This window comes from Drosophila albomicans, chromosome 2R (assembly GCF_009650485.2).
Source record: "Drosophila albomicans strain 15112-1751.03 chromosome 2R, ASM965048v2, whole genome shotgun sequence".
NCBI lineage: Eukaryota > Metazoa > Arthropoda > Insecta > Diptera > Drosophilidae > Drosophila > Drosophila albomicans.
Genome location: NC_047631.2, coordinates 12,883,961 through 12,909,840, shown reverse-complemented (window position 1 = coordinate 12,909,840; position 25,880 = coordinate 12,883,961). Strand labels below are relative to the sequence as shown.

The window sequence follows — 25,880 nt, the reverse complement described above, 5'->3', positions numbered from 1 at the left end:
TATATTTGAAAATTAATTTATGCACTGCAAAGATGCAGATAGAGAGAGAGAGAGAGAGAAGTCAACTCACCTTCTGTTCCTTCTGCTGTGCCTCCAATATATCAGCTGTGGTGGCAATTGTGCCCATTCGCTCAGCACGCTGTTCCATGCGTGCCAACCACTTCTCTAGCTCGAGACGCTTCGCCTCAAAGCTGGCCAATTGAGATATCGAGAAATTGAACATGATTAATTAGATTGACCTATAAAAATGGATAAGGATAAGCGATAACCTACCGCTGTGAATCGCTCAGCATGCTCTTCAACTGTGCCGCACGTTGCAACACACACTGCGACGTCTCATCCCAATGCTCCCTCAGTCGGGTAACTGTCGAAGGCAAGAAAGAAAAAATCAAGTTTAAATAAAATTGTATTTTTTCTCTTTTTTTTTTTAGATGAGTTTTGCGTGTACTTCGTTAACGGTTATGGTTACCAATCAAAACAAAAGAAACAAACATATTATATAATTATATAATGGGTCACAACATAAATTAGCTGGGAACTGGAACTGGAGCTTAGAGCTGCAACCGGAACCCTTGTCCCAAATCGAGAGTTATGTAAACTTTGCCATGCAATTTCATTAGTACAAAAAACTGCGTTAGCTTTGTGTTGAGTTCTTTGTTTTTTTTCTTTTTCACGGGAAGTGTTTTCGAGTGTCTGGAGTAGTTATTAGTTAGAGAGCCCACTCTGGCGCCGTTTTTAACGGGGCGGAGCGGAAGGGCGTGGCTGTTAAGTGTCACAGAACTTGGTTAGCGGTTTTTGGTACACTGATTGTTTTCGTTTTTGTTACCTTTGAGAAAGCAACGTAAATAGTCTAAATCAGCTGAACAGTGCGGAGCTAATGAGAACTGTTTTAATTCTGGTCGGAAATGAGGAAATAAACAATAATAATCATTTTATAAACAGTCAAAATAAACATTAATGGTATTTATTGCAAAATTAAAGCGCATTTTCTTTCCGTTTTGATTCCCCTAAGATTCGAATTGACCTTTAAGGTAGTATAAATAGTTGTAAATATTTAAAAATTAAAATTATAATAATATATTTAAGGAAAACTATTGTAAATTAAAAAAAATAATTTGAGTGGGAGAAATTACTGTCAAAAATAAATTAACAATATAATATTAATGTAAATGTAAACTATTCTTTTGAATAAGAAATATAATCATATAATTCTGCTTAGCATATGCATCAGTTTTATAACAAGATTGTAATAAGCTATTTTAGGAATAGCTTCAACAATTCTCATACTAATGTTTATATCTGACCGCAATTAATTGACCTTTATATAAGATAAATATTCCACTTAAAGGTAAAGGATATATATCTTGGACACTTAAAGCTTTGTTTGAAATAAAGTCGAGTAAATTTCAGAAGCTCCACTTAAATATAAATTATCGAATTAAATTAAATGATAGCTAATATTGTTCAATAAATTGTACAATTTCCACATAAATTCCAGTTATGGATATAAATAAAATGATAAAATTTGCTTCAAATATTGTCTTTCAATGCAAATCAGAAATATAAATTAATTGGTAGATAATATTGTTTTAAATTTTTTTCAATAAGACGCACCAATGAGACAATTATGAATATAAACTAAATGATAAAAAAATGTTTCAAATATTGTCTTTCAATGCAAATCAGAAATATAAGTTAAGTGGTAGATAATATTGTTTCAAATATTGTCCAATAAATCGCAACAATGAGATAACAGCAAATACTACCTCAAAAAGTATGAAATCTCTCTTATTGTTTAAAGAGATTTTAACACGATCATTCAATCTTGCAATATCCACGTAATTGAAAATTATGATTGTAAATTAAATGATAAAACAAATTGTTTCAAATATAGTCATTTAAGCAAATTAAAAATATAAATTAAGTGGTAGATAATATTGTTTCAAATATTGTCCAATAAATTGCACTCTCTTATCGTTTGAAGAGATTTCCACAAGATCTTCAAATCTTTTCAAATGTTGCATCACATCTTCATTCTTACCCTGCATCCCACCAGCTGTTGTCTGAGACATTTGCGTCTCATCGTGCGACGAGCGACGCCGCATGCGCAGCTCTTCGCGGGACAAACCAGCGGCTCCAACTCCGACGCCAACTCCAACTCCGACGCCGACACCGGCGCCAGCAGCAACCTGAGCGGCAGCAGCGGCAGCGGCCGCAGCTGCCCGCGACTGAGCCTGATGCTGGAGCAGAGCGGCAGCTGCCGCCGAGCCTGGCAACTGGCCCATGTTGTGGACAACTTGAGGCGGAATGTTGCCCAAGAGTTGCTGGCGAATCTGTTCGCGAAATTCGCTGCTCAGCGGCATCGGCGGCTGTGGCGACTGCTGCTGCTGCTGATTCGTTTGTCCGGCTGCTGCAGATGCCTGAGTCGCCGCCTGATGATGTCCCACGGCATTCAGATTGTTCTGCATGCGATGGCGACTATACTGCAACTCGAGTGGCAAATTGCGATCCAGCGAGCGCATATGATGTTCGATTGTGGAGCGCATCGATTGCTCCACTTGCGAGGCGGAGGCCGAGCTGACCGAAGAGGATGAGGAATTGTGCATGGATTGCTGTTGTGCCTGGGCACGCAGCTGCTTCAGTTCCTCGAGTGATTGTCGTGAGTCGCCAGCTCGACTCTCATCCAGCGACAAGTTGCGCTCATAGTTCGAGGTGCGCAGATTCACCGAGCTGCCCAAATGTCGCCCTCCACCAGCGGCTAAGCTCGCCTTGAAGCTCAGATCAAAGTTGTTCTGCACAGCCGCCTCCAGACTACGCAGATTCATCTGCTCCTGCATGGCCCGCTCCATATTCCGCAGACCGCTCTCAATGCCACGCAGCGCATCCTCGGAACCAAACTCATCCGTGGGCGAAGCAACTGAAGCTGCTGTTGGTCGCTGATTCAGCTTCTTGGCCTCGCTGGCTCTTGTGGGCGCTGGCGATGGCACCGGATTCACATTCACATTCGCCAACGCATTCTTCGAGCTCTGCTCGCTGAGCGCAGCCACCGCCGATTGCAGCACCAGCGGCGGAGGAGGTGGCGGCATCTCAAACGGATTCGAACAGCGTCTGGCTGCCATGGCCTCTGCCGACAGCGTCGAGTGCTTCTCCGGTGGCGGCGGTGGCTTCTCCTTGAACTTGAGCGCAGTCAGCGGCGAATTCTGTGCACTGTTCTGTGCCGAGCTCTGCGCCGAAGCCGGCTTCTTGGGCAACGGTGGTGGCTGACGCAAGGGAGGCGGCAATCCGGGCACCACCATCACCTGGCCATCGGGCATGCTCTTCAGGCTGTGCCGCTTGGGTGGTATCTCTGGCGGAGCCGAACGATCGCTGGAGCCACGCGCTGGTATTGCGGGCACTGGCCGACTTTGCGGTGGCAATGGCGGTGGCATTGATTTTTGCTGCTGCTGTTGTTCTTGGGAGCTCTGCTTGCGCAGCAGCTGCTGAGCGCGGAGTGCGGCTTGGGCAGCCAGCTCCGAGTTGAGTCGTGGTATTTGTGGCGCCAACTTGGGCGCTTGTTCATCGCTGTTGTTGGGCACTGTGGGCGGCACTGGAGGCGGCGGTTTGGCAGTCATCGTAGTTGGATCTCCTGGCTGTTGTTTTTGTGCGTTACGTTGTGCGTTTTCTAGTATTTGTTGCCTACTGCAGTTGTTGTGTGATCTCTGTTGGATTTTGCTTTGGTTTTGCGGTGACTTGTGTCGGGGACAAGGGGGAAGCTGTGTGTGTTGCGGGTTACGCGTTTTTCACTTGATATTCGCCATCATCACACGCGGTTTGCGTTACGCATATTGCGATTTCGTTCGCGACTCAATTGAAAATGCGCCTAGTTGTTGACATTGGCAATTGGTGAAATGGTAATGGTAAAAGGCAAAATCGTAAATGGTAAACATATGCAAGGCGGCAAGGGGGGTAGCCTCCTCCAGCGCGGTTTTTTGTGTGCCTGGTCTGGGTTTGTTTATACAACGTGCCGGAAACTCAACACGGTTACAGGCCACAGGCAAGCACACAAACAACAACAATAACAACAATAGCGACAACAACAACAATCAATGGGCGCAAACAAACGCCAGCAACGAAAAAGAGAAACCGACACAATTCTAAGAGCACTTTTCGACACACTCACACCCACTTATACACACACTTCAAGATTCTCTCACTCGCTTGCTCGCTCTCTCTCTCTCTCTTTTGTTCTCTCTCACAAATCGTCGCCCTATCTGTTTTTCACCACACTTTGTGCCGCGCTCTGCGCCGGCTGTCAACGCGAACACACAGAGACAGAGGCGGCATTTCACCGTCTCTCAACACACACACGCACATACACGCACACGCATGGCACACACACAAACGTTGCATACTTTTTGGCGCTGTTTTGCTTTGCTGCCTGCTTCGAAGCACAGTAGTTATTGCATAAAAAATATTGAGACTATCGAATTTATCATCGGTATTTTTAATTCTTGCTTCTATTATCGAATATAAAGTGCAGATATATCTTTTAAGGGCATTTAGCTTATGAGAGTATTTAATTAATTTTTGACTAGCTCTTCTTATTCAAAACACTTCAGCGACAGTACATATAAAATACTTTTTGTATGCTCTTTAAAAGTCTCTTTAAGAAGCATAAATAATATAAAATAGTTATTAATGCGCCGCAGACTACTTTGCTGTTAAATAGTCTCGAGTTTATAACCGAAATGATTGAAATTTGTGATTTATAATATCAAAGCAATAAATAAATAAAATATAATTTGAATTTAATTTATATTTCTAATTCAAAACGTATATTTTGATTAGAAATGTAAATATAAAAAATTTATATAAACAATGCTCCAATTGCAGATGAAAATAACTGAAATTTTTCTGAAGAAATATACAAAACTTAAGTTTGACTTCGTTAAGGCATTAAATACTGTAGTCTGGCATAGTGGCCTCATATTTAATTTCTAATTGAGTATCAAAAACGGACAAGAATGATCCAATTTAATTTGAGAAAGGTGAAACTTTAGGAACGTCATGAAAACTGTAATAGCAAAAGTAATGCATAAAGCCACTACTGTATCTGACTAGTTCTTATTATAGATTTTACTTTTATAATGTAATATCAAAAACGAATGCAAATAATACTTCTTATTAAGTTCAAAGAATGTACCAAATTTTATTATTTATACAAACTAGCCATTGCATAGAAACATATTATAACTTTTTGCCTAGAGAAACTGTATATAACAGGCAAAAGGAGCCATCTCCGATTTTACCAAATACAACTTTCGGAATATTTTTGTACTTTTGTGGTATATTTTTAGTTTAAAAAATGGGTAGCGAGTGTCACTGTTTAATATTTTAACTGTAATGCCTTAAAGCAAATATTTATTATATGTATGTATATCACACATCATATTGTTTCAATATTTTTCACTATTAACTACTGTAGCTATGAAGTTCTATTTTTTAACAACAGTTGAATATCAAAAGCTTCTTTTACTCGTAATTTGAACAACAATAAAGTAAAACAATTATACTTTATATGGCAAATAGTTGAAATACTTTAAGACACAGAATTTACTGTAGCTAAAAAATGCCTTAGCGTATAGAATGGATTGCACAGCAGAGACACACACAAACGCACACTCACAGAGACACTCAGTGACTGTTGAGTGAACAACGAGGCGCCTAAATGTATGCAGTAAACTTTTACGCAGCACCACGAAGAACTTTGCCTTTTACTCGCTGCTTTTGGCACCTGCAACAAGAAGCAACAGACAAATTTGGTATTGTTATTGCTGCGTTGCCGTCAGTTGTTTGTGCTTGTGTGTGCTTGTGTTTGTGTTGCATGTGCGCTTTTATTTTGCCGTCCAGCAGTCAGTGGCATGGCATTAAAATCGCAAAGTAAAACGGCCCGTGGCAGGTGCATTTAACTTCTGGCACACCTTTAAATGCATCTCCTCATCATGCAACACAATGTCGACGCTGTCGGCCATTTTCGCTTACTGCATTTTTATTGTTCACCTGCCACCGCCTGACTGACTTCTGTCTGCTTTGTTTTCGCTGTTTTATTCCTTTCTCCTTTCCTCACTGCTTTACGTATTGTTCTGCAACAAATTGTAGCATTGCCAACGACAGACGCAGACAGCCAGTTTTTGGCTTTCAGTTTTATGTGTTTGGCTCGAAAAATGCTTGACTTTGTTTAATAGTTTTTTAAATCATGTGCAAACCGGCATAAATGCAAGAATAATGTGTTGTTTCCTTCATTGTTTGCCTGCTGTTCGCTACATTAATTACAGTAGTGCTATTTTTATTTATTTTGCATAATTAATCTTTCAGATTGTTACACTAAGTAGAGTTGAGTTTTTAACTTTTAAGCTGACCATTTGTTTGGCTTAAAATAAAGTTTAATGGCTGACATTTGCCTAAGAGAAGATGCTTCAATTAATTGTTAAGAATTAATTAACAAAATGCCAAATTAATCTGGCTATCATGAAGAGTTATTTTTAAGAAAGTATTCCAGCTTTTCTAGCAGTGCTTAAAATATATAAAAATGGTCAGTCTATTCAATATATTAACATTTATATAAAGTATATTTTCTGCTTTCCCACAAAAGTCAATTATATTTATGAGCGAACGAATCTATCCATCAATGTGAGTTGTGTTATGCTCGAAATACCATGAAAAGGGCAACACAAATGACCTTAGCAGTGTGTGTGTAATATTTCAACAACACTCGATTGACATATCCATTGTTTTTAGTTCACTGCCAGAGCACATCATTAATCATACTCGCCATGGAAAAGAACTGAAAGTTGACTCTTTAATATACATTCTCTGTCATAAAAAGATTATTTTAAGCCATTTGCAAATTGTCTATTTTCAGCATAAACAATATGCAACAATTTGCAAAAACTTTCTCAACAATCACACAATTTGATTGTCGCTGTGGAGCGAGTTAAGTGGAAGGAAAGCAGTAAAACAAGTGGAAAACTATTTTCATACACAACACGTTCACGTTTGCGTTTGCCGTTGCGGACATCTACAGAAATGAAATGTTGTTTTCCGCCTAAAAGTATGCAATCAAGTCAAATAACTTGAGTGTGTGTTTCGACGCCGCGCGCGTTTCGTGCTCTTGTGTTGTGGTTGTTGATGTCGATGTCGATGTCGATGTCGATGTCGAAGTTGTTTTTGCTGTTGTTCGAGCAGTTGTTCGTCGTGTTGTTCTTGCTGTGTTCGTTGCCATTTGAGTGAGCGGCAACATTTTTGTTCTCATCTTTTTTTGCTTGCGTTGCTGTTTTTGTGAGGCCTCCAATGAATTGCCATTCACAACGCACACACACACACACACACCCCTCAAGTTATGCTACATAATTTTTTCTCAGCTGCTGCCGCCTGCGACGCGTCGCCTTCGCGTTTTCCGCTGCGCACTCATGTAATTTATTGAAACACATTTATTTCCCTATGATGTGAACAGCACCAGAAACAACAACAACAACGACATCAAGAGGCACAGCGCTGCCTTATTGTTGCTGTTGCCACAAATACGCCCACTTTATTTTTGCGTCTCTTTTGTCGGTTTCAGCTTCGTTTTATTGAATATTTATATGTAAATTCTGTGTCCGTCGTTGGGGAATTTATTATTATTATTATTATAATAGAATTTTCTCATGTTATATATGTATTAATTAATTAGACGAATGCTAATATTATGCAGCATTTATGTTGAATTCTTGTAAATTCCTAGACAAAGTGGCCATAAATTTAAATTCCACAGCAATTTGCTTCTAAATTTGTTTTTATGATATTCTAAAATGGATAATTTTATCCTCATCTCATTTTTGTATACAGAGGGAGTAGAATATATTTAAAATTCTAAAATCGAAAGAATAAACGCCACATTTCATTTGATTTAATGGTGCATTAAAAAGAATAAGAATTTAGCAGAGAATAATAAATCAAATTTCCGAAATGAAATATTTGCGAAAACAATAGACTGATATCCTTTGTATTTTTGGCATTTAATTCCATGACAAAGTGAAGTATTAAATAAGCTATAATTCGATTTGTTAAATCTGAACTGCAGCAGATAAATATCCAGTTGAATTTATTTTCAATTGCATCATTTCCTTCTGTGCTAATGATTCCTTTTATGCATTTTTATTCAATTTGATATCTTTTAATGTCATTTTTAATTTGTCATTATTGCAGTCCGGCAATTTATTTAATAAATTTCATTTATTTTGACATGCCAGTATCAATGGTGTATTCACATTGTTTTTTTATTTAGTTTATCCATTCAATGATAAATATCCCATTTTTTTTTGTTGTTTGAACTTTTCGCATTTATTTTTATCAACACCATTTGCATTTGTAATTTCCGTTTTAATAGTTTTGACTGTTGCATGCTGCGGGCATCGGATAAATTCCATTAAACTCGTGCATTTCATTAATTCTGAACTGCGTTTTTTTTATTTTTTTTTAGCTTGCGTCTGTTGCTTTTGTTTTTTGATGCTGCATTCTTTGTTTCTCTTATTTATGTGCGCGAGTTCTTTATTTGTTGTTGCGAATTTATTTCCATGCGCTGCTTTGCAACATTTCGTTTGTTCGACAACAACATTTGCGGCTTTTGCCACCCTCTGAGTTTATTGATTTACAAAAGTAGCGGCGGTAACAGTAACAACAACAAGAGCGACACCGGCGTAGCAGAGGGAGCGAACAAGAGAGTGAAAGACAGTGAGAGAGAGAGAGAGAGAGAGACAACGTGCGGGGGTGTGTGTGTATGAGAGAGAAAGAGATAGGGGACAGGGCTGGGCAATAATCCATCGCAGACAAAAACTTTAAATGCCTTTTTGTGGCTTGGCTTTAGTTGGCACTCAAAAGCTGCCTTAAACACACACACACACACGCACACGAGAAACACACACACACGTAAAGACAAATCACTTTAAAGTCCTCTCAAGCACATTCACACGAAACGAAACGATAGCAATCTAATGCTCTGCTAATTGAATGCAATTATTATGGCTTAGTTTCTCGCTTTTTACGACATTCACGAAGCACAAAATTTACAGTTTTTCATGAGGCAAAGACAGAGGCAGAGGCAGAGTTTTTCACGCGTCGCAACAAAGAAAGGCGGCACAAGAAAAACACAAGAAAAGTAAGCAGACGAGATATGGTTACGACGACGGCGACGACGACGACGACAACTACGACTACGACTACGGCGTTAAGGAGTCGATTCAGATTCACAACCGTTTGCCCACGAATGTCCTGGGCTGACTGCTGTCGCAAAGTCCGCACAACTGGCCCCCCAGAACACAGAACACAAAGAGCGGCGTTTTCAACACGGAACTGTTTTTACTACGCTTTCGCCACGCTCACAGCTCAGAGCTCAGTTCAGCTCAGCTCAATTCACAACTCCACAGCGCCATGGAGCTGCAACCCCCACAGCAGGAGAATCTACTGGTTGGCATAGGGTAAACAAAGACGAACAACCGTGCTGTGTGTGCGCACACAGCAAAGCAACCCCAACATAATTACAACTCTCGCCTCCCCACAAAATGGTAAAAGAAGAAAAAAAAAACGAAACTGAAACTTGACAAATAATCAACCACCCACCTGGATGTCTCTCTCTCTCTTTCTCTCTCTCTCTCGCTCTTATCTGAGTGTGTTCTCTCTTGTAGAGTTTCGATTCTCTTTAACCGGCATTCCGGCAGTTTTGTTTTGCTTTTGTGTGTGTCATGCGCATTAAGTTGTTCCATAGCCGGAGGAGCAGCCGGAATTTCAGCCCATTCTGGGGCCAGCAACCTTCCTGCCACATGTTGTGACTGTCGACTGCCGCCGCCGCCTGCCGCAAACCTTGACAACTGATAAGAAACTTTTTTTCGTTCGCCCTTTTATTTCTCTGTGTACTTCTTGCGTTTTTATATATTTATTTGTAGTTGTTGTTGTTGCTGTTGTTGTTGTTGCTAACAGCTTTGCACAGGGTTGCACACACTCCAAAAGCGTGCCGGGGCCATTGACGGAATTTGTGTGTCTCCGTGAGCGTGTGTGTGTGTGTGTGTGCGTCTCAGTGCGTGTGTATGGGTTATGTTATGTTCTGTTTTCATAGCGTAGTAGATATTTGTTTTTAGTCCCCCACCTTCCCTCCCTCTCCTCTTCTCTGGCGGAGTTGGTAATCACGTGGGGACTTCGAGGAAATTGTTTCGTCTGCAACGGCTCTAATGACTGCAAGCCCCAAGAGTGACAAGAGGGGAGAAGGGAAAGGGGACTAAAGCGACACAACATTTCAAGCCAAGTGCGAAAATTACAACAAATATACATTAATGAGAATGCTTCTATTACGAGCGAATCGTAAATATTAAAGAGATTTGTGCATGTTTATGTTTTTATTTCAATTTAATTTGGGAACTTTAATGAAGGAATTCAAATTATTAGCTTTAAAGGTTTGCTAAATTTAAAATATATTGAATGCATCTCATTTGAGACCCTTGGCCTCAAAATTTCATAAGGATTGCGCAGTTTGAAAAGTGAAGGAAATTTTTTGAATAATTCCAATGATATATTTCTCAAGATACACATACAAATATGATCAGTTTACTGATTTATTCATTTAAATGTTTGTTTTTAAGCTGCACTTTATATTTTCTATCAAATTTAATTCATGAACTTGAAGTAAGCAATTCCATACTTTTGATTTAAGTAAATTAATTATTAAATTTCAACTAATTTATATTGATTTAACTTGGTGGTATATTTTGAATGAAGTGCTATATTAATATACCAAATGTAGTCCTAAGTATATTTTAGTATTAATATGCGTTATATTAATGTTATGTAGTTTGGATATAATACTTCATCAATATACCAAATAAATCCTTAGGTGTCTTTTAGTATTTTTGCGATACCAAATTAATAGGTATATTTTATGATTAATATCGCATAGCTTTGCTCTTATTCAAAATGGCTACCGGGAATATCACAGTCGAGTAAACTCAAATGTAGCTTTCTTATTTGTTTTTTTATACCCGCTACCCATAGGGTAGAAGGGTATTATAACTTTGTGCCGACAGGAAATGTATGTAACAGGTAGAAGGAGGCATCTCCGACCCTATAAAGTATATATATTCTTGATCAGCGTCAACAGCCGAGACGATATAGCCATGTCCGTCTGTCCGTCCGTCCGTATGAACACCTAGATCTCAGAGACTATAAGAGATAGAGCTATAATTTTTTTTCGACAGCATTTGTTATGTTTGCACGCAGATCAAGTTTGTTTCAAATTTTTGCCACGCCCACTTCCGCCCCCGCAAATCAAAAAAATCGAATAACAAGCCCAATTTAAAAGCTAGAATTGCGAATTTTGGCATATACAATAACTACTGTAGTAGCTTTGATTTGGTTGCGATCAGATAAAAATTGTGGAAGTTATTACAGAAATTCTTTTGTATGGGCAAAAACGCCTACTTACTAGGGGTCTTAGTTGCTTTGGCCGACAATCTGGTATATTGTGCCGTCTATGGTATATTTTGAATGGTGTTCTATATCGATATACCAAACATACCATTTGGTATATTTTTAGTATTTTTTTTTTTAGTATTTTCGGTATATTTTGAAAATGATACCGCAATATTTTGCCTTTATTAAAAATGGGTAGCGGGTATCTCACAGTCGAGCACACTCGACTGTAACTTTCTTACTTGTTTTTTTTTATGAAATTCTGATATTTTTGATATTTTAAATGTAGAGCTCTCGACTATCTTTGCATGAATTACTTGAAAACTTGTAATTATTAAAAATTAAGTTGAAATTCTTCAAAATCTGCTCCCACCATACAATTTATTTAATTGTGCCAACATACCCTTAATTATTTTCCCAGAGAGTATATCAACTTTGAAATGCAGAGTTTGTAAGCGTACTCCAAAAATAAAACGCAGCTCACTTTAATGAATTTAATTAAAATTCATTCTCGAGCATATTCCAGATGTCATTGTGCCGCAGTGTGGACGCGCAGGACTCGCAGGACTAAAGAGCAGGCGGCAGGACTCGCACACAAAATCCGCACTCACACATGACAAGCACGTACAGTTTAACCCAAGACAATTTGCGTAATGAGTGTGAGTGTCATATCCCAGGCACATCCCATGCAACAGAAACAACAACAGCAGAAAAAATCCAGCCCAAAGCGAGTTAAAAGGCACATAGAGAAAAGAACTTTATCCTCTGGGCTGGTGACAAGAACAGAAACAGGAGCAGAAAGCCAGCTAGAGCAAAACACTTCTTGGTCTAACGTTCAGCAAAATAGTTCAAATGCCAGAGAACCTGTAATATTTACAAACACACACATTTTTTACATAATTTCATTCTGTGTGTAAAACTATCCTGTGGCAAATGGTCGTAACTTGGCGACTAAACGGCTGACAGCGATGACAATTATTTAATTTAATGCGTGCTTTCAATTCCACCAGAAGGAGAAGGAGAAGAAACAGGAGCAGGAGAGCGTTGAGTGCTGAGCTGAGCGTTGAAAGTGCTCTCAAGTTTCATAAAGCCTCCAAGTCTCAAGGAAAGCCAAATCCAAAGCCATAGGCAAAGCAATAGCCAACGAGACAACGACAACGACAATGACAAAACCCAGGCCAAAGCCCAATTGCCCCGGTGGCAAAAGGTCTGAGGTTAAGCAGCCATGAAGACTACACTTTTAAGTAATTAAAAACAAAAGAAAAACTCAAGCAAATAACGAAGTTTTCATACACTTTTTATTCGACGATGGAGCCACCAACACAACGCGAATGCGGAAAGCGTATTGCCAAGTTAAGTTCACCAAAGTACTTGACGAAATTAATATATTAATTATTTTAAGCATACCGCACAGCAATAATTTATGCCATAAAACTTAATTAAAGCAAAGTCTCAGCGGATCTTAACAAAATATTTAAATACTCTACTGTAATCTTTGAGCGTATCAAAAATTGTAGTTTAATATGAACATTTAATAAACCAAATTAAAATATACAATTCAAACTATTTTAAGACGATTTCCATTACATATGATATATATGAAATATATATTATATAAAAAAAAATATATAAAATAATTCTCAAAAACTTTCATATTTTTAACATTTCCTATATATTATTGATGATTTAATAACACAACATAAATGCTATAATATCAAATTTCCGTTCGAAACATTTTAGTTATATAAACAGAATAAGCCAATTTTAAACAACTTTTTAATGTGTACATTTTGTAAAGATGCATTTTCTGAATAAATAATATCACGAAATTTTTGATCAATATTTTATAAAATTGCAATGGAATAAACAAAGTTTTGTAAATAATTTTATTATTAGTCATTCAAATAGAAATGATTTTTTGTAAAGTAAATATCTTTTAAAATTTTCCTACTTTTTTTAGAAAATAAATATGAAATATTCCATATACTTAGTGTATTTTTATCAATGATAAAATGTCTTAAAGCCTTATAACTTCTGAGCCAAATAGTTCATAATGAAATATCTTTCTTAATAACAAATCCCTTAAAATACTTTATTTGAACCAATATATTCATTAAAATTTGCAAAATTTTCTGAATGTTTAAACTCTTCCATAAATCAGCAATTCCTTTTAGGCAAGAGCATTCAAAAGCTAAAAAGTTGTTGAGAACCAAGCAGACAGACAGTCATTGACTACCAGAAGGAGACAATTGGGGGGAGTCTAAAATAGGAGGGAGGCCAGGCCTATTAAAGCATGTAATGGCGTGAAGTGGGCGTCCAACTGGGCGCCAACGGAGAGTGTCGCCTGCACAGAGGGGAGGGGAGGGGAGGAGTTGGTTTTGAAGTCGGCACTAAGAGAGAAAGACGGCAATTAGAGGCAATTTGGTAGCCGGGTTGTGGCCGCTTGCCGGGACCACATGCTGAGGACGCTGCTGCCTCCAGACTCTGTGGCAGCGAGTGCGTTGTCCTTACAGTGAATGCGCTTTGCCTTCATTGTTGTGGTTGCTGTGATTGTTGTTGCTGTTGTTGCTGTGGTGCAGAAAACTGCAGCAACAGCCGCTGCACTAAAATTGCATGTCAAAGACAGATTTACGAGCCGCCCACACACACATTGCCCCCATTTTCTGCTTCTACTTTGCTTTGTAGGCATTTTATTTATGATAACAGCACACAACTAGTCAGGCAGCAGATGGGCCAACTTGAGAGGGAGGGGCAACCTAGGGGAACGAGGTTGGCAAAACTTTTGCCTGGCACGCCAATGGGCCATATGAGATAATAAATAATAGTTTAATTAAGCGTCAGCTTACAAAATGCGTAATTAATTGATTTTGTGTGCAGTTCGTTTGTTCTGCGATAAGCAAAAAGTGCTGGGCAGGGAACAAGTAGCAAAGCCAATTCCGCTATCAACTGACCCAGCCCAACTGATTGCCCGACTCTCTCTCTCTCTCTCTCTCTCTCTCTATCTCCCTTTCTCTTTCTCTTAAACCAAACCCATTGCAGTCGATACTAATTGGGCTAATGCACAATTGTGGCAACGTTTAACAAATTGTTTCAAGACCACTGTGCACAACGTTCGGTGTTTTGATAAAAACGAAATGTGTCTGGAATAAATGCTGCACTCTAAATTGTGGTTTTAGAGCAAGAAATTTCTTGTCAGGAACTAAAAAGCTGTGCTTCATAAATACTCAATTTTCGATTTAAAAATGTGCTGCAAATAGCAAAGAAATAACTAATAATAAATCATTCGAAAGTCATAAACATGCAGTACTCAAAACTATTTTATCATTTATTCTTAAAACGGATTGATGAAGACACTTAAAAGCCAAACGAGAGAAAACAACTAAAACTAAACGTAAAATTCTACATAAAAATTGAATAGATAAATAACAAATTTAATAGCTCAAATAAATATTATATAGAATAGACAGACAGCCTATAAAAATGAAATTGATTTGAGCATTATAAAATGTTAGTTAAAAGAGTTTGAACACTTATTATTTAAATCTTTATAGTGCGTGGAAATAACTTTAAATTTCATTTATATCACAAATAAACGGATTTTCACAGTTATTTATGATTTACTAAACTAAACTATTTTGTTCATAACATTTAATCGACGAGTATATAGACTAAAAATACGACCAAGATAAAATACATTACTGTGAGCATAATAAAAGAGGGTTTAAATATTTATGATTGAAAACTTTATACTTGGTACCAGTATTTAGAAATACGATGATTTAAAATCCTAGTTAACCTATAAAATCACCCATCATACTTGAAAGTATACACCCTCTGTGCTCGCTATGTTTACAGGGTATGCACAAAGGAATCTCGTCCCTTGACTGCGACGATGGCATCAGTAATGCGCCCTGAGGTACCACAACAAAGACGATTCCCCAGTAGCTTGTGGCATGCGGCATGTCGCATGCATGCAGAATGTAGCCGTGCAGCAACAAGAGTCAAGAGTCAAGCAGACGATGCTCGTGTAGAACGTGAAGCGCGAGCAGGACAAGTTACAAATGTTTATGACAAACCAAACATCATAATAATCTGTAGTAACATGTGAACACAACAAAAACAAAAACAATAAAGTGCAGGCCAATCCCCTTGAATATGAACAAAACTATATAAGCTGCACACACACAACAAGCAACAACAACAACAACAACAATGAGAGTAAGAAGAACAGTGGCTGCATGTAGCATAAAAATGTTGGTTGCCCCCCCCTCGACGCTTGTCAATTAAATGTCAACTGGCATAAATGTTGGCAGCATTAACATACTGCAAAGAGCGCAAATGAAATGCAGCAGCAACAAATAACACGGGGAATTCACTTTATTTGCGACGTGTGATTTTTTCTAGAGCATGCGCCTCGAGGTATGCTATAAAAATCCACAACTTTCTCTTGCGCGCTCTTTCAGTTTACTCTTTTTCTTCGACCAGTGACTCTCAAACTGTGCTAAGCAAATTCACCATCAACATGAGACTCACTGAGACAGTTGCTGATTGGATTTGGTGTGTCTCTGTGTGTGTGTGTTTTTTTTTTTTGGGCATTTTATGCATTCTCAAGTTGTTTGTGTGCTTGCTTGGAGAGTATTTTATTGTGTTTGTGTTTGCTATGAACTTTGCCATTGTCTTTCATTGCCAGTTGACAGCGTTGACTTTGCCGCCTCTGTTTACCCTGTTTTGCGTATTCAAAAGCGAGCATATCAAATTAGCATTGTACTTATCCTCACTGCAGATTTATAGGGTAGGCTTTGAGCGACTATCAAAGTCCTTTGTTTTATGCTTGTCCTTTCTTGCTGCAGCTGGGCAAAAGACAGCAAAGTGCTACGCATAGCGAGCGACTTGGTGTCAGGAGGTTCACGGCCTCGTTATGTAAATGTTTGCAGCCAACTGCCTTCCTCCACATGTGCTGCCCCGTCCCGCCTTCACATGCGCTGCCCATCACTAGCTATGGGCCAGTTAGCCAGCCAAGTGGCAAGTCTGAGTTGGCAGTTTTAAGTGGATCTAGTCTCTGTTTCTGTTCTGTTTTCACTCCCAACGAGTATGTGAATTTCCTCCCATGTGTGTGTGAGCGTGTGTGTGTTGCAGTCTGGCAAAGCGGAAATTTGTTTGCTCGCAAATCGTTAAGGGAAATGGTAAATGCTATTCTGGACAGTGCTCCCTAGGTGGAAAGCAATCATGGCATGCAATTCATAATGGCATTTAGCAGATGGCAAACAGTCAGCAGACAGCAGTCAGCACTCCTCAGTCAGTCAGCTAAATGGCCTAATCGAATTACCAAGTGCCATCGAATTGCCCAAATTTGTTTGATGAAACGAGCAAAATTCAAATCACTTCCAGCAAATGAATGGAGCAATTATTGATTAGCTATTAAGCTGAGCATAAAACAATGTGTAGGCCTAGAATGACATCAATTTTATTAACATTTTACCCCCATGGGAATTGCATCTGCAGTTGTTGTTAAATCATAAATATAATTTTGAGAATGCAAATTACATTTTATACGTAGACTTAAGAATTAGTTGGGAATCTGTATTCGAAACACATTCATAGGCATATAAGGTTATTACTCTAAGTCAATAAGCAATAATAGAAGTACTTGCAATAATAAATAAATCAATTCTTTTCACATGTCTTCTTCATTCAGACCATTCTCCATAGTGTTCTAATTCAAAGCTTAATTATTACAGCTGAAAAGCCGAAAGTTTAATGACTAAAAACTTTGCAACAAGGCAAACCGATAAGACATTACAACCTTTACTTTCAATAATGAATTAATCTACATCTAATTCAGAAGAGATAATCCATTCCAAATTCTTTCCTTTGTAGACCTTTTTATAGCTGGTTTTACCATTGCTTTCAATGAAAAGCATATGAACTAGAGACTAAAGACTTTGCATTCCGGAAAGTCGTTATTATAATCGGTAAATAATAAATAATTACGATCAAAATAATTCATTTATCTTTGCACTAATCTTTATGTCTTCATCAGAAGAGATCATTTTCAAAAGTACCCAAAATTGATCCCCCTTTAAAGCTTTTTTCTAACCAGCCTTGTCTTAGCTTAGGCCCAATTTAAAAGCACTTACCTTTCTCCTGTAGCTGCTGCCGCTTGATGTCACCTTTAAGCACTTCCGCCGTGTGGACCAGTTCATTGAGTTGCGGCTTTTTCATTTTCAATTCACGCAAAACTTTCTGCAATGTTGAAAATGCATTTAAAGTGGACCACTCAGAGTTGCACTCCATTTTTATACTTCTCTCTATTTCTGTATTTCTATATTTTTTTTCTTTTCATTTTTCGCTCACCTCCTGTTTCTCGATGGCCAAGCGAACGGCATCGACATCGTCGACGAGCACGCTCTGTATCTTGATCATGTTTTGTTCCCAAGTTAGCCAGTCGGAAATGTGCAGCACTGACTTATCAAAGCTGCTGGCCAAAGTGCCGCTTCCACTCGGTTCGTTGTTGTAATCTGTAAAATGCAAATTGCGAAATGTTCAGTAAGCAACAACAAAGCAAAACAAAAAAAAAAAAAACAGACATAAGAAAGAAAATAAATAGCAAAACTCAAATGCAAAGTGAAAGATGATAATTAGATGGCTCTCTGATTCTTTTGGGCCGAACAGATGACGTCGACTCAACCTCATTAACGGCAGCTGCTGTGGTTCAAAAAGCCCAACAATTGTGGTCAGTTTGCCCCCCATTCGCAGTGGCATTCGCAGCTTGTGGTTCAAGTGTGCCACATTTCTAGAGTTCACTCTCTCTCTCTCTCTCTCTCTCTTTATCAGTTGCCTGTCGGCTCGTTTCGTTTCATTGCGTTGTGGCTCGCCTCGACTCGACTCAATTCAACTCGACGAGACTCGACTCAACTCAGCAGTGTTTGGTCTTTTCAAAAAGTGCCTGTCGAGCGGCGCATAAAAAAGCGTGGAGTAAATGAAAAACTATTTCAATGAAGCCAACTTTCGAGAGGCTTTATTGGACTGCGATGCGTCAGTGTCTGCACAGTGGTGCAAGGTGCAAAGGAAAAAGATCCAAATTAATTCATATTATTTAAATATATATATCTAAGATTAGATTTTATTATGTTAAAATTTACGTGTTTAATACATTTTTTTGATTATTTTCATAAAAAATATAATGTTAAACAGGGTGTGATGTGAGCAGTATTCTACAAAGGGAAATCTAGCTTGTTCCATTATTAAAATATTGTTATCAATTCTCAATATAATCTAGCATTTTCTTAAAACAAAAAATTCACAAGATATAATCTAAATGTTATCAAGTGAAAACATGTTACAAAAAGATTATTCAAATAGAATATAATACAAATTTATTCTATTTTTGGAAATGAGATCCTTTCTATCTATTCTCTCTCTTTTTTCAATAAAATTAGTTTTCAAGCATGTTACAATTCTAAAAGTATTTCAACTAGTTAAAACTGGGAAACATATGTTGAAATCATTTCAATAAAAATTACATTATTTATTTATTATTATTTTATTTATCCTCTTCCAGTTCTTCTTCCAATACAAAATTCAATGTTGACCAAGTTGTAATTGTAAAACTTTACAAGGTAAACCTAGCCACAAAAATAGAATAGAATATAATAATAGTACACATACATTTCTGTTTCGAAGTTTTTTTTTAATTTTTTGTTTCCCTGTTCATAGCTTTCTTGACACTGTGCAACATTTTTTGGGAGATGCGGGTCACTTTGAGGGGCACTTGTCAAATGCTTGAGCACGGATCGTTGCCTGCTTTAAGGCGCGCGACACTGAACAATGCACATAATAAAATTATTTTTGATATTTTCGCTCGTCTGTTGCTCATTTCTCATTTGCCCGGGCAGCCTAAATGGCAATTTTCAATTGAAAAGCGCCCAAAATTGATGGGCCGCCAACCAACGAAAACATTTCAAAGCAAACCCAAAACGAAGAGGAAGATGCCAAAACGCTTGGAATACTTGGCGCACAAAAAAAAGTATAAAGAAAGAATTGAAAGCAGCGCTTGGTAGGCGGCCAAAGTCCCGCGTAAGCCTAAGAAAGTAGTACAGAAATTTATGAAAGTTTTCGGGAAGGCTTAAGTTGCACATAAGCCCTGAAAACAAACCCAATAACAAACTATACTATATAACTATGTGTGTGTGTGTGTGTGTGGGTGTGAGTGTCCAGTGGCACTTTGTTTTTGTTTTCCACGCCGGATTAGAGTCTCCCCTTGCTATTTTTTTTGTGCTTCAAGGGATTTGGATGCGGAGAAGGAAAGGGAAAACGTGAACAGGTTTTGAGGCAGGACCGTTACTAGACACGTCTATGTGGGGAAAGCAAGGAATGAATGAATGAATGCCACATGTCTGTATGCATTTAGAATGAATTTCATGAGAGTCACAGCACATAAGAGGCTGTTAAGCAAACACATATGAAAAAAAGCAAGCCATGTATGTAACAAGCCCGGGACACCCACACGTAGTGAAGTAGCTGGAGAGGAAAAACACGTTAAGTGCAAAATATCTTTTCACTCATTTTGACGCATGTATTGTGCCCTTCCCATTATTGTCTTTTGTGCGCTGCCACACTCGTCTCCTCTCTGGCAGGTGCAAAATGGTAGAAAATCATTACAACACAAAAAAAAAAACGAGGAAGGAAGATGGGCAAAAAAAAATGTATGTAAGTGAAACACGTTGAAATTGCCAAAGGAAGTGGGCCTGATAAAGCTAACGTCGCCCCACTGGTCGCCAGCAAGGGAAAATGTCATAATTCATTAAAAACGCTGGGAAAGCGTGTCGTCGTCGGTTCTTCCCCGTCGCGCTGCTGCTGCTCAATGTCACTCAGCGCTGTTGCTGCTTACACTTTTGCCAGCAGCTCCTCTTTCAATGCTTTTGTTGTGTTTAAGAATCAATGATGATAAATATAAACTGGCAGCGACTCTTTAAACACATTGAATTAGTTTTGGGAACTTACTGAACGACCAGAAGCGAAAGTCTTCCAAAGGAGTTCAGTAATTTTTTAACATACGTAAATCTTGTATTACAAGATAATTTATCAAAATCACTTAAGCACTCAAAATAATTTAATCAGCGGAGTTTAATAGTGGACCACTTGTTGTGACTTTTCATCGTTAACATGAACTAGTTTCACTTTCACATTTTACTTTAATAATAATTATATTAATTTATATTTTTAATTTACACTCATTCACTTTTTTTATTACATTAAATTATTTAGTATTTTTTCCCACAATTTTGTCTTTTTATTTATTAAATATTTCATTTAGTTATTAATTTTATCCATTTGCTTCCTTACGGTTGAACGTTTTGTTTTGAAATGTTTCCGCAGTCCTTAACAGCTGTTTGACCAAAGACCGAAAAAGCTTGACTGTACCATTAAGCGCCAAGCCAAAAGCTTGCAGTGTTATAGCTACCAGCTTTTGCTACGATAGCAAGCAGTGCAAAGTAGGCAGCGCAAGCAGTGTCAACTGAAAACGTTCAGTCCCAAAATAAATCGACACTACATGAATACACACATCTTTTGAACAAACAACACAACATAAAATACTTAAGAATACACGCAATTGTGAATCGACAAAAGGTTACATTATAATATACAAAGACACTAATAAAGAATCCATCATGTCTACGCCAAAATCGTCCATGAAGACCCGAAATTATGAAAGCAAACTCTCGAATGCCGTAAACTTTGTGCATCATGCCCGTGTGAATGTTGCTGATCGTGACTATGGTCTAATGCAGGTCACTGCTCAAGCTGGAACTCCACATCCACGGATACTAACTGCCATCAACATAGACACACTCAAAGAGCGACTCGAGGAGGAGCACGACAAACACTTAAAAGGCAAAAAATCAATAAATCAAGAATCGGTAGTGGCAAAGCATTTCAAACCTGAGGGATCTCGATTATTTTCAAAAAATCGCGAAGGCCACATCGTGCCTTCCGAACATCGAGACGTTGGCGCACTTTTCAAAAAGAAAGCTAAGGAACCGCGTAGCAGAAGCTGGAATGCTGCAGACGCAACATCTCTCCGATCCAGTAAAACCATATCAGAGAAGTCCAAAACGAAGGAAAACCCGAAATTTGTAAGAATTGCCGGAAGGAACTCAGACTCATCAAGTAGTTCTTCGAACAGTGTATCTAGTACTCAATACTTGAGTTTCAACGAGCGTCGTCGCTTGTTTCACGAGGGCGAATTTACCATTGCCAAGAATGGGAAAAAGATGAGCGACAATTTGATGCCGCAGTATGAGGAGCATTCATGGAGTCCGAATGAACACATAGATAGCGAAGCTGAGCAGGCTCGAGCTGCAATCGAAGTGTTTATCAAAAAGCACGGCTTCGTTATGGCGCCCACGGGCACACTAACAAATTTGCGTCGAATCTCATCAAATTTGAGCAAGCGGACCATCTCGGAGCATGCGTCGATGAAAAGTATTCATTCGGGAAATACAAAAATTGCTTGATGATGCATGCGATGAATAGCAAACATTTATTCAAATGTATCCTCAATGCATTTTCACTATTTCCCGAATGCTTTGCTGACTGACCGGAAAAAAACACGATGCGCTTTTCACTTTATATCGATTTTAGGCAGCATCTTGTACTCTTTACCTAAGTGTGGCAACATTTTATTTTGGTTTAATTGAAGCAAGTAAAACGTAATAAATATATTTCAACGAATTCAGCATTTTGATTTTAAAGCAATGCAAAGTGGGCTCTGAAAGCATTGACAGAATATTTAAGATTCGAAAAATATAAATACGAAATTTGCACATACAAACTAAACCATATTCGTCACACAAACTACAGCTTACAACTTTTTAGAAAAATGATAACTACACATCAGCCCAAAAGATCCATGCTAAGGAAGCGATCAGTTCCGAAGTTCGAGAATAATCTGAAAATCATTCCGCCGCAGCCTCCGAATATCATAGACCGCGATTATGGTTTAATGAGAATACCTGGTCATCAAGCATCGACTCAGCACCCGAATAAGACCTTGGGATTGCCAAGCTATCCTTCGGAGGATCGAGCTGAAGCAGCATACAATTCAACGATCAACTTTGACAATAAGGCATTAAAAAAATCGCATCTAACACCGCGTGAGCACATGATGATCGGTACACCACATCCAAACAAAGCTCTCGCTCTTGATCCAAAGATTCTCATCAAGGACTACGAGGCCGTGAAGGAACGAATGTCGCTGAGGAACGCTGGCAATGAGTTATGCTGTAACCGTCAGCCATATTCAATATTGAAAAAGAACTTGCAGCATGGGAAACACGACAAGAAAGTTACCATAAGACTTCCATCCGTAGGATGCTATATCCCATCAACCAGTTCTTCCTCTGACGACTCCAAATTGGACTCTCTGCAGGAAGTTAACGCTATTTCACCACCTACTACTATCAAATCGCAAAACTTAAGCTTTCTCGAACGTCGACGCTTATTTCATGAAGGTGAATTTACGATTGCCAAATACGGCAAACGGATGAATGAACGTGTGATGCACATTCCTAAAAGAACAATAGTTAATGTTGAAAGTGAGCACATTCGAAACGACAAACAGGCTAAAAATGATATCGAGAAATACATCATAAATCATGGCTTTCGATTGACTCATTGTGCACTAAGCAAAGCCGTATATATAATCCAAAAATAAGTTTTCATATATATTATCCACAAAGAAGTTTCTGTAACAAACAATCAAATTCTTAGTTTGATAGATAAGATTACTTCTATATGCATTACAATAAAACCGTTTGTTTACATGTTTCTTAAAACTCGATAGCATTTAGCTTTCTTCCATTTTCGTATAGCATTCAGCTTCCGATTCAGGTTCAGCTAATTCAAGCAGTAGGCGCTGCAAGCAGTTTTACAACGAATATTGTTCAGTTTCATTGAATTTGAAAACTGTTCACAACTACACTTTGCGCACTTACAATACTAAAAAAAAAAAAAAAAAGAAAAGAAAAAATATAACAAACAGACAACTACTCAATAAAAATAAGGAATACTCCAACATAAAAAACAAGCATAGTTTTTAGATATGCTACTAAACAGCCAAAATTTATTGTTTAAAATGAATAAGCCGGCCAAGAAATCGCACAAACTAAGCATTTCAGCACCATCTACCATGAATCTGATGGATCGCGATTATGGGCTAATGAAGGTATCTCACGACAAAAGCAGTACTCCATATCCACGATCATCCAAGGGCGTCGACCCTGAAGTGCTGCGCAGTCGCCTCCATTCGGAACATAAAGATTCATTTGATTTGTCAGTGGGCGCGGTATCCGAAGTCGAACTAATAGAGGATGAAATCGTTGGTTCCCCCTCACAGCGTATTTCCTACCCAATTCCCAAGGCGCCAATGCATATAAATCAAAACATTTCGAAGAATCTGACCCACCATAAAGCTGTTTTTGGATCAGATTTGTCTACCGCACGCTCAGTCAGTATATCGAAATTTGCCAAAAAAGCTGGACATTCGAACAGGGGTTCGACCACTCAATACCTATCCGTTGGTACCCCACATCCCAAGCAGCGTATTGTCCTGAATCCCAGCAATTTGTTGCGGCGCTTGACGGAAATCCGTTCACACGAAATCGTTGTTCCAAAGCGAGAGAAAAAGGTCAGCTTTAACATAAGCAGCTGTTCTCTAACTGTGAAAACATCGGAATCTTCTAGTCGATCACGAAAAGATGGAGTTTCGTTTGCAGAGCGTCGACGTTTATTCCATCTGGCAGAGTTTACGATTGCCAAGAATGGCAAGAAACTATGCGATTGGCCACTGTCCGAAGAATGGCAGCTATTCGAAGAACGCGATTCGCTTAATTTCAACGCCGAGAAAGCAAGAGATGAGATGGAACAATATCTGCGAAAAAGAGGCATAACAAAGAGTATCTACAATATTGTCACGGGTCCCATGACTGCATTCCATCGCGGATCAACTGTTGACAGCATCAGGGGCTCAATTGTCGGAAGGACCCCAACCGAAATGACCTCAGATCCAAACATCATTTCCAAAAAGTCATCTGTTCGAATCGAGGAAAAATCAATTCACTTGGAAAATAGCGAGAGTTCCATTCGTTCTTAAAGATGTAGCGAAGCTATCGAATTAAACTATCGCTATTTACCGAATGTAGATACAAATTACCAATAAATACTTATTTTCTTGTATATTGATTTTCAAAAGATCTTTCACTATCCTTAAACTATACTCGGCATTCCTCGATCCGAATTTAACATCGAAAGATGCTTTTGGGACTGGTCTAGTTTACATATATTATTAGTGAATCCAAAAAAAACAAATAAATAACATTTAATGTTCTAAACTTCATCTTTTCATCAATGATTATTGTTTAACAAAAGATACTTTTGCTGTGCAACGAATGTAGATAGATATTACCTATTACAGTCCCTTTTTAAAACTATTGCCTTGGTCTAACTTTCATCCCAATGACTTCTCCTGCATGATTGCTCAAAAAACATATTTGCTCGTTCTCGAAAGTGCATCAAAATATACTTTCCCGCACGTATGTAGATACAAATGGAAATGCAAATAAATATAAGCAGCCTTTGTTGCAAATTCCGCTTCTTGAACTTGTTCTAGTTGGAAGGCAATATGCAAATGAATTCGTGCCCATCAACAGTTCTTTAATGATTGATCCACAAAACATATTTGCATCTGTTGCCCGCTAGTGCAACCCAAGAAGCAACACATAAACCCGTAAGCAAACACCAAAAATATGCATATGAAATGTCAAAAGTGCCACTGACATGACCCATTTGGACCCCTTCCTCCTTTCGCCAACCCTCGCCTCGGGGCCCTTAGTCGAACAGTGCTGTATACGGCATAAATATTTACCAACAAAATAAAATGAAAACAAACGCTGAGAGGGGGAGGCAAAGTAAGAATAGAGCAGCTGCAACAAGAGCCATAGTCATAAAATGCAACAAAATGTTGCTGGCTGCAGAAAAATGTGAAATTGAAAACTTCAAACGCCGAACAAAAAATATGTGTGTGTGTAAAAACAATTACAATACTGAAAGCGAATGGCAGAAAAAAAAAGAAATATTGCTGCGTGCTTATTTGAGACTTTTTGCAGCTGCCATTCAAACTTGACGAAATATGTGAATTTTTAAATATTTTGCACATTTCAAATGCGGCCAAAGATGCAATATTGATTTCGACCAAACAAAATAATTGCAAAATAAATGTATAAATTACTGATGAGCTTCAAATGAGCCGCAAGTTAAATCAAGTTGAAAACAATTTGGCTTACACTTCATTTCATGAACATACAAATTAAACATTTATGCGATTACGCAGCGGAAAAAAGTTGAAA

The 25,880-nt window shown here is 38.3% G+C and overlaps 2 protein-coding genes across 15 annotated transcripts in view; one reads left to right on the top strand and one right to left on the bottom strand.

Annotated features, from left to right (window-relative positions):
• LOC117576480 (dystrophin) overlaps positions 1–25,880 on the bottom strand; it is a 175,826-nt gene that overhangs the window by 115,162 nt on the left and 34,784 nt on the right. For 8 of the 14 annotated variants that reach the window (XM_052007092.1, XM_052007085.1, XM_052007086.1 and 5 more), the window contains 5 exons: positions 17,830–17,993; positions 17,613–17,718; positions 827–895; positions 274–364; positions 71–191 (listed from right to left, as the gene is read on the bottom strand). In XM_052007092.1, the coding sequence (XP_051863052.1) occupies positions 71–191; positions 274–364; positions 827–895; positions 17,613–17,718; positions 17,830–17,993 (551 nt within the window). Of the gene's footprint in view, positions 1–70; positions 192–273; positions 365–826; positions 896–2,041; positions 3,619–17,612; positions 17,719–17,829; positions 17,994–25,880 lie in introns of those variants that run through there. The other 6 variants (XM_034261251.2, XM_052007090.1, XM_052007091.1 and 3 more) reach the window with 2 other exon arrangements.
• On the top strand, positions 21,003–22,209 carry LOC127565978 (uncharacterized). Its single transcript, XM_052007101.1, has one exon. It carries the CDS (start codon positions 21,147–21,149, stop codon positions 21,990–21,992), a length of 846 nt encoding a protein of 281 aa, XP_051863061.1. The 5' UTR covers positions 21,003–21,146; the 3' UTR covers positions 21,993–22,209.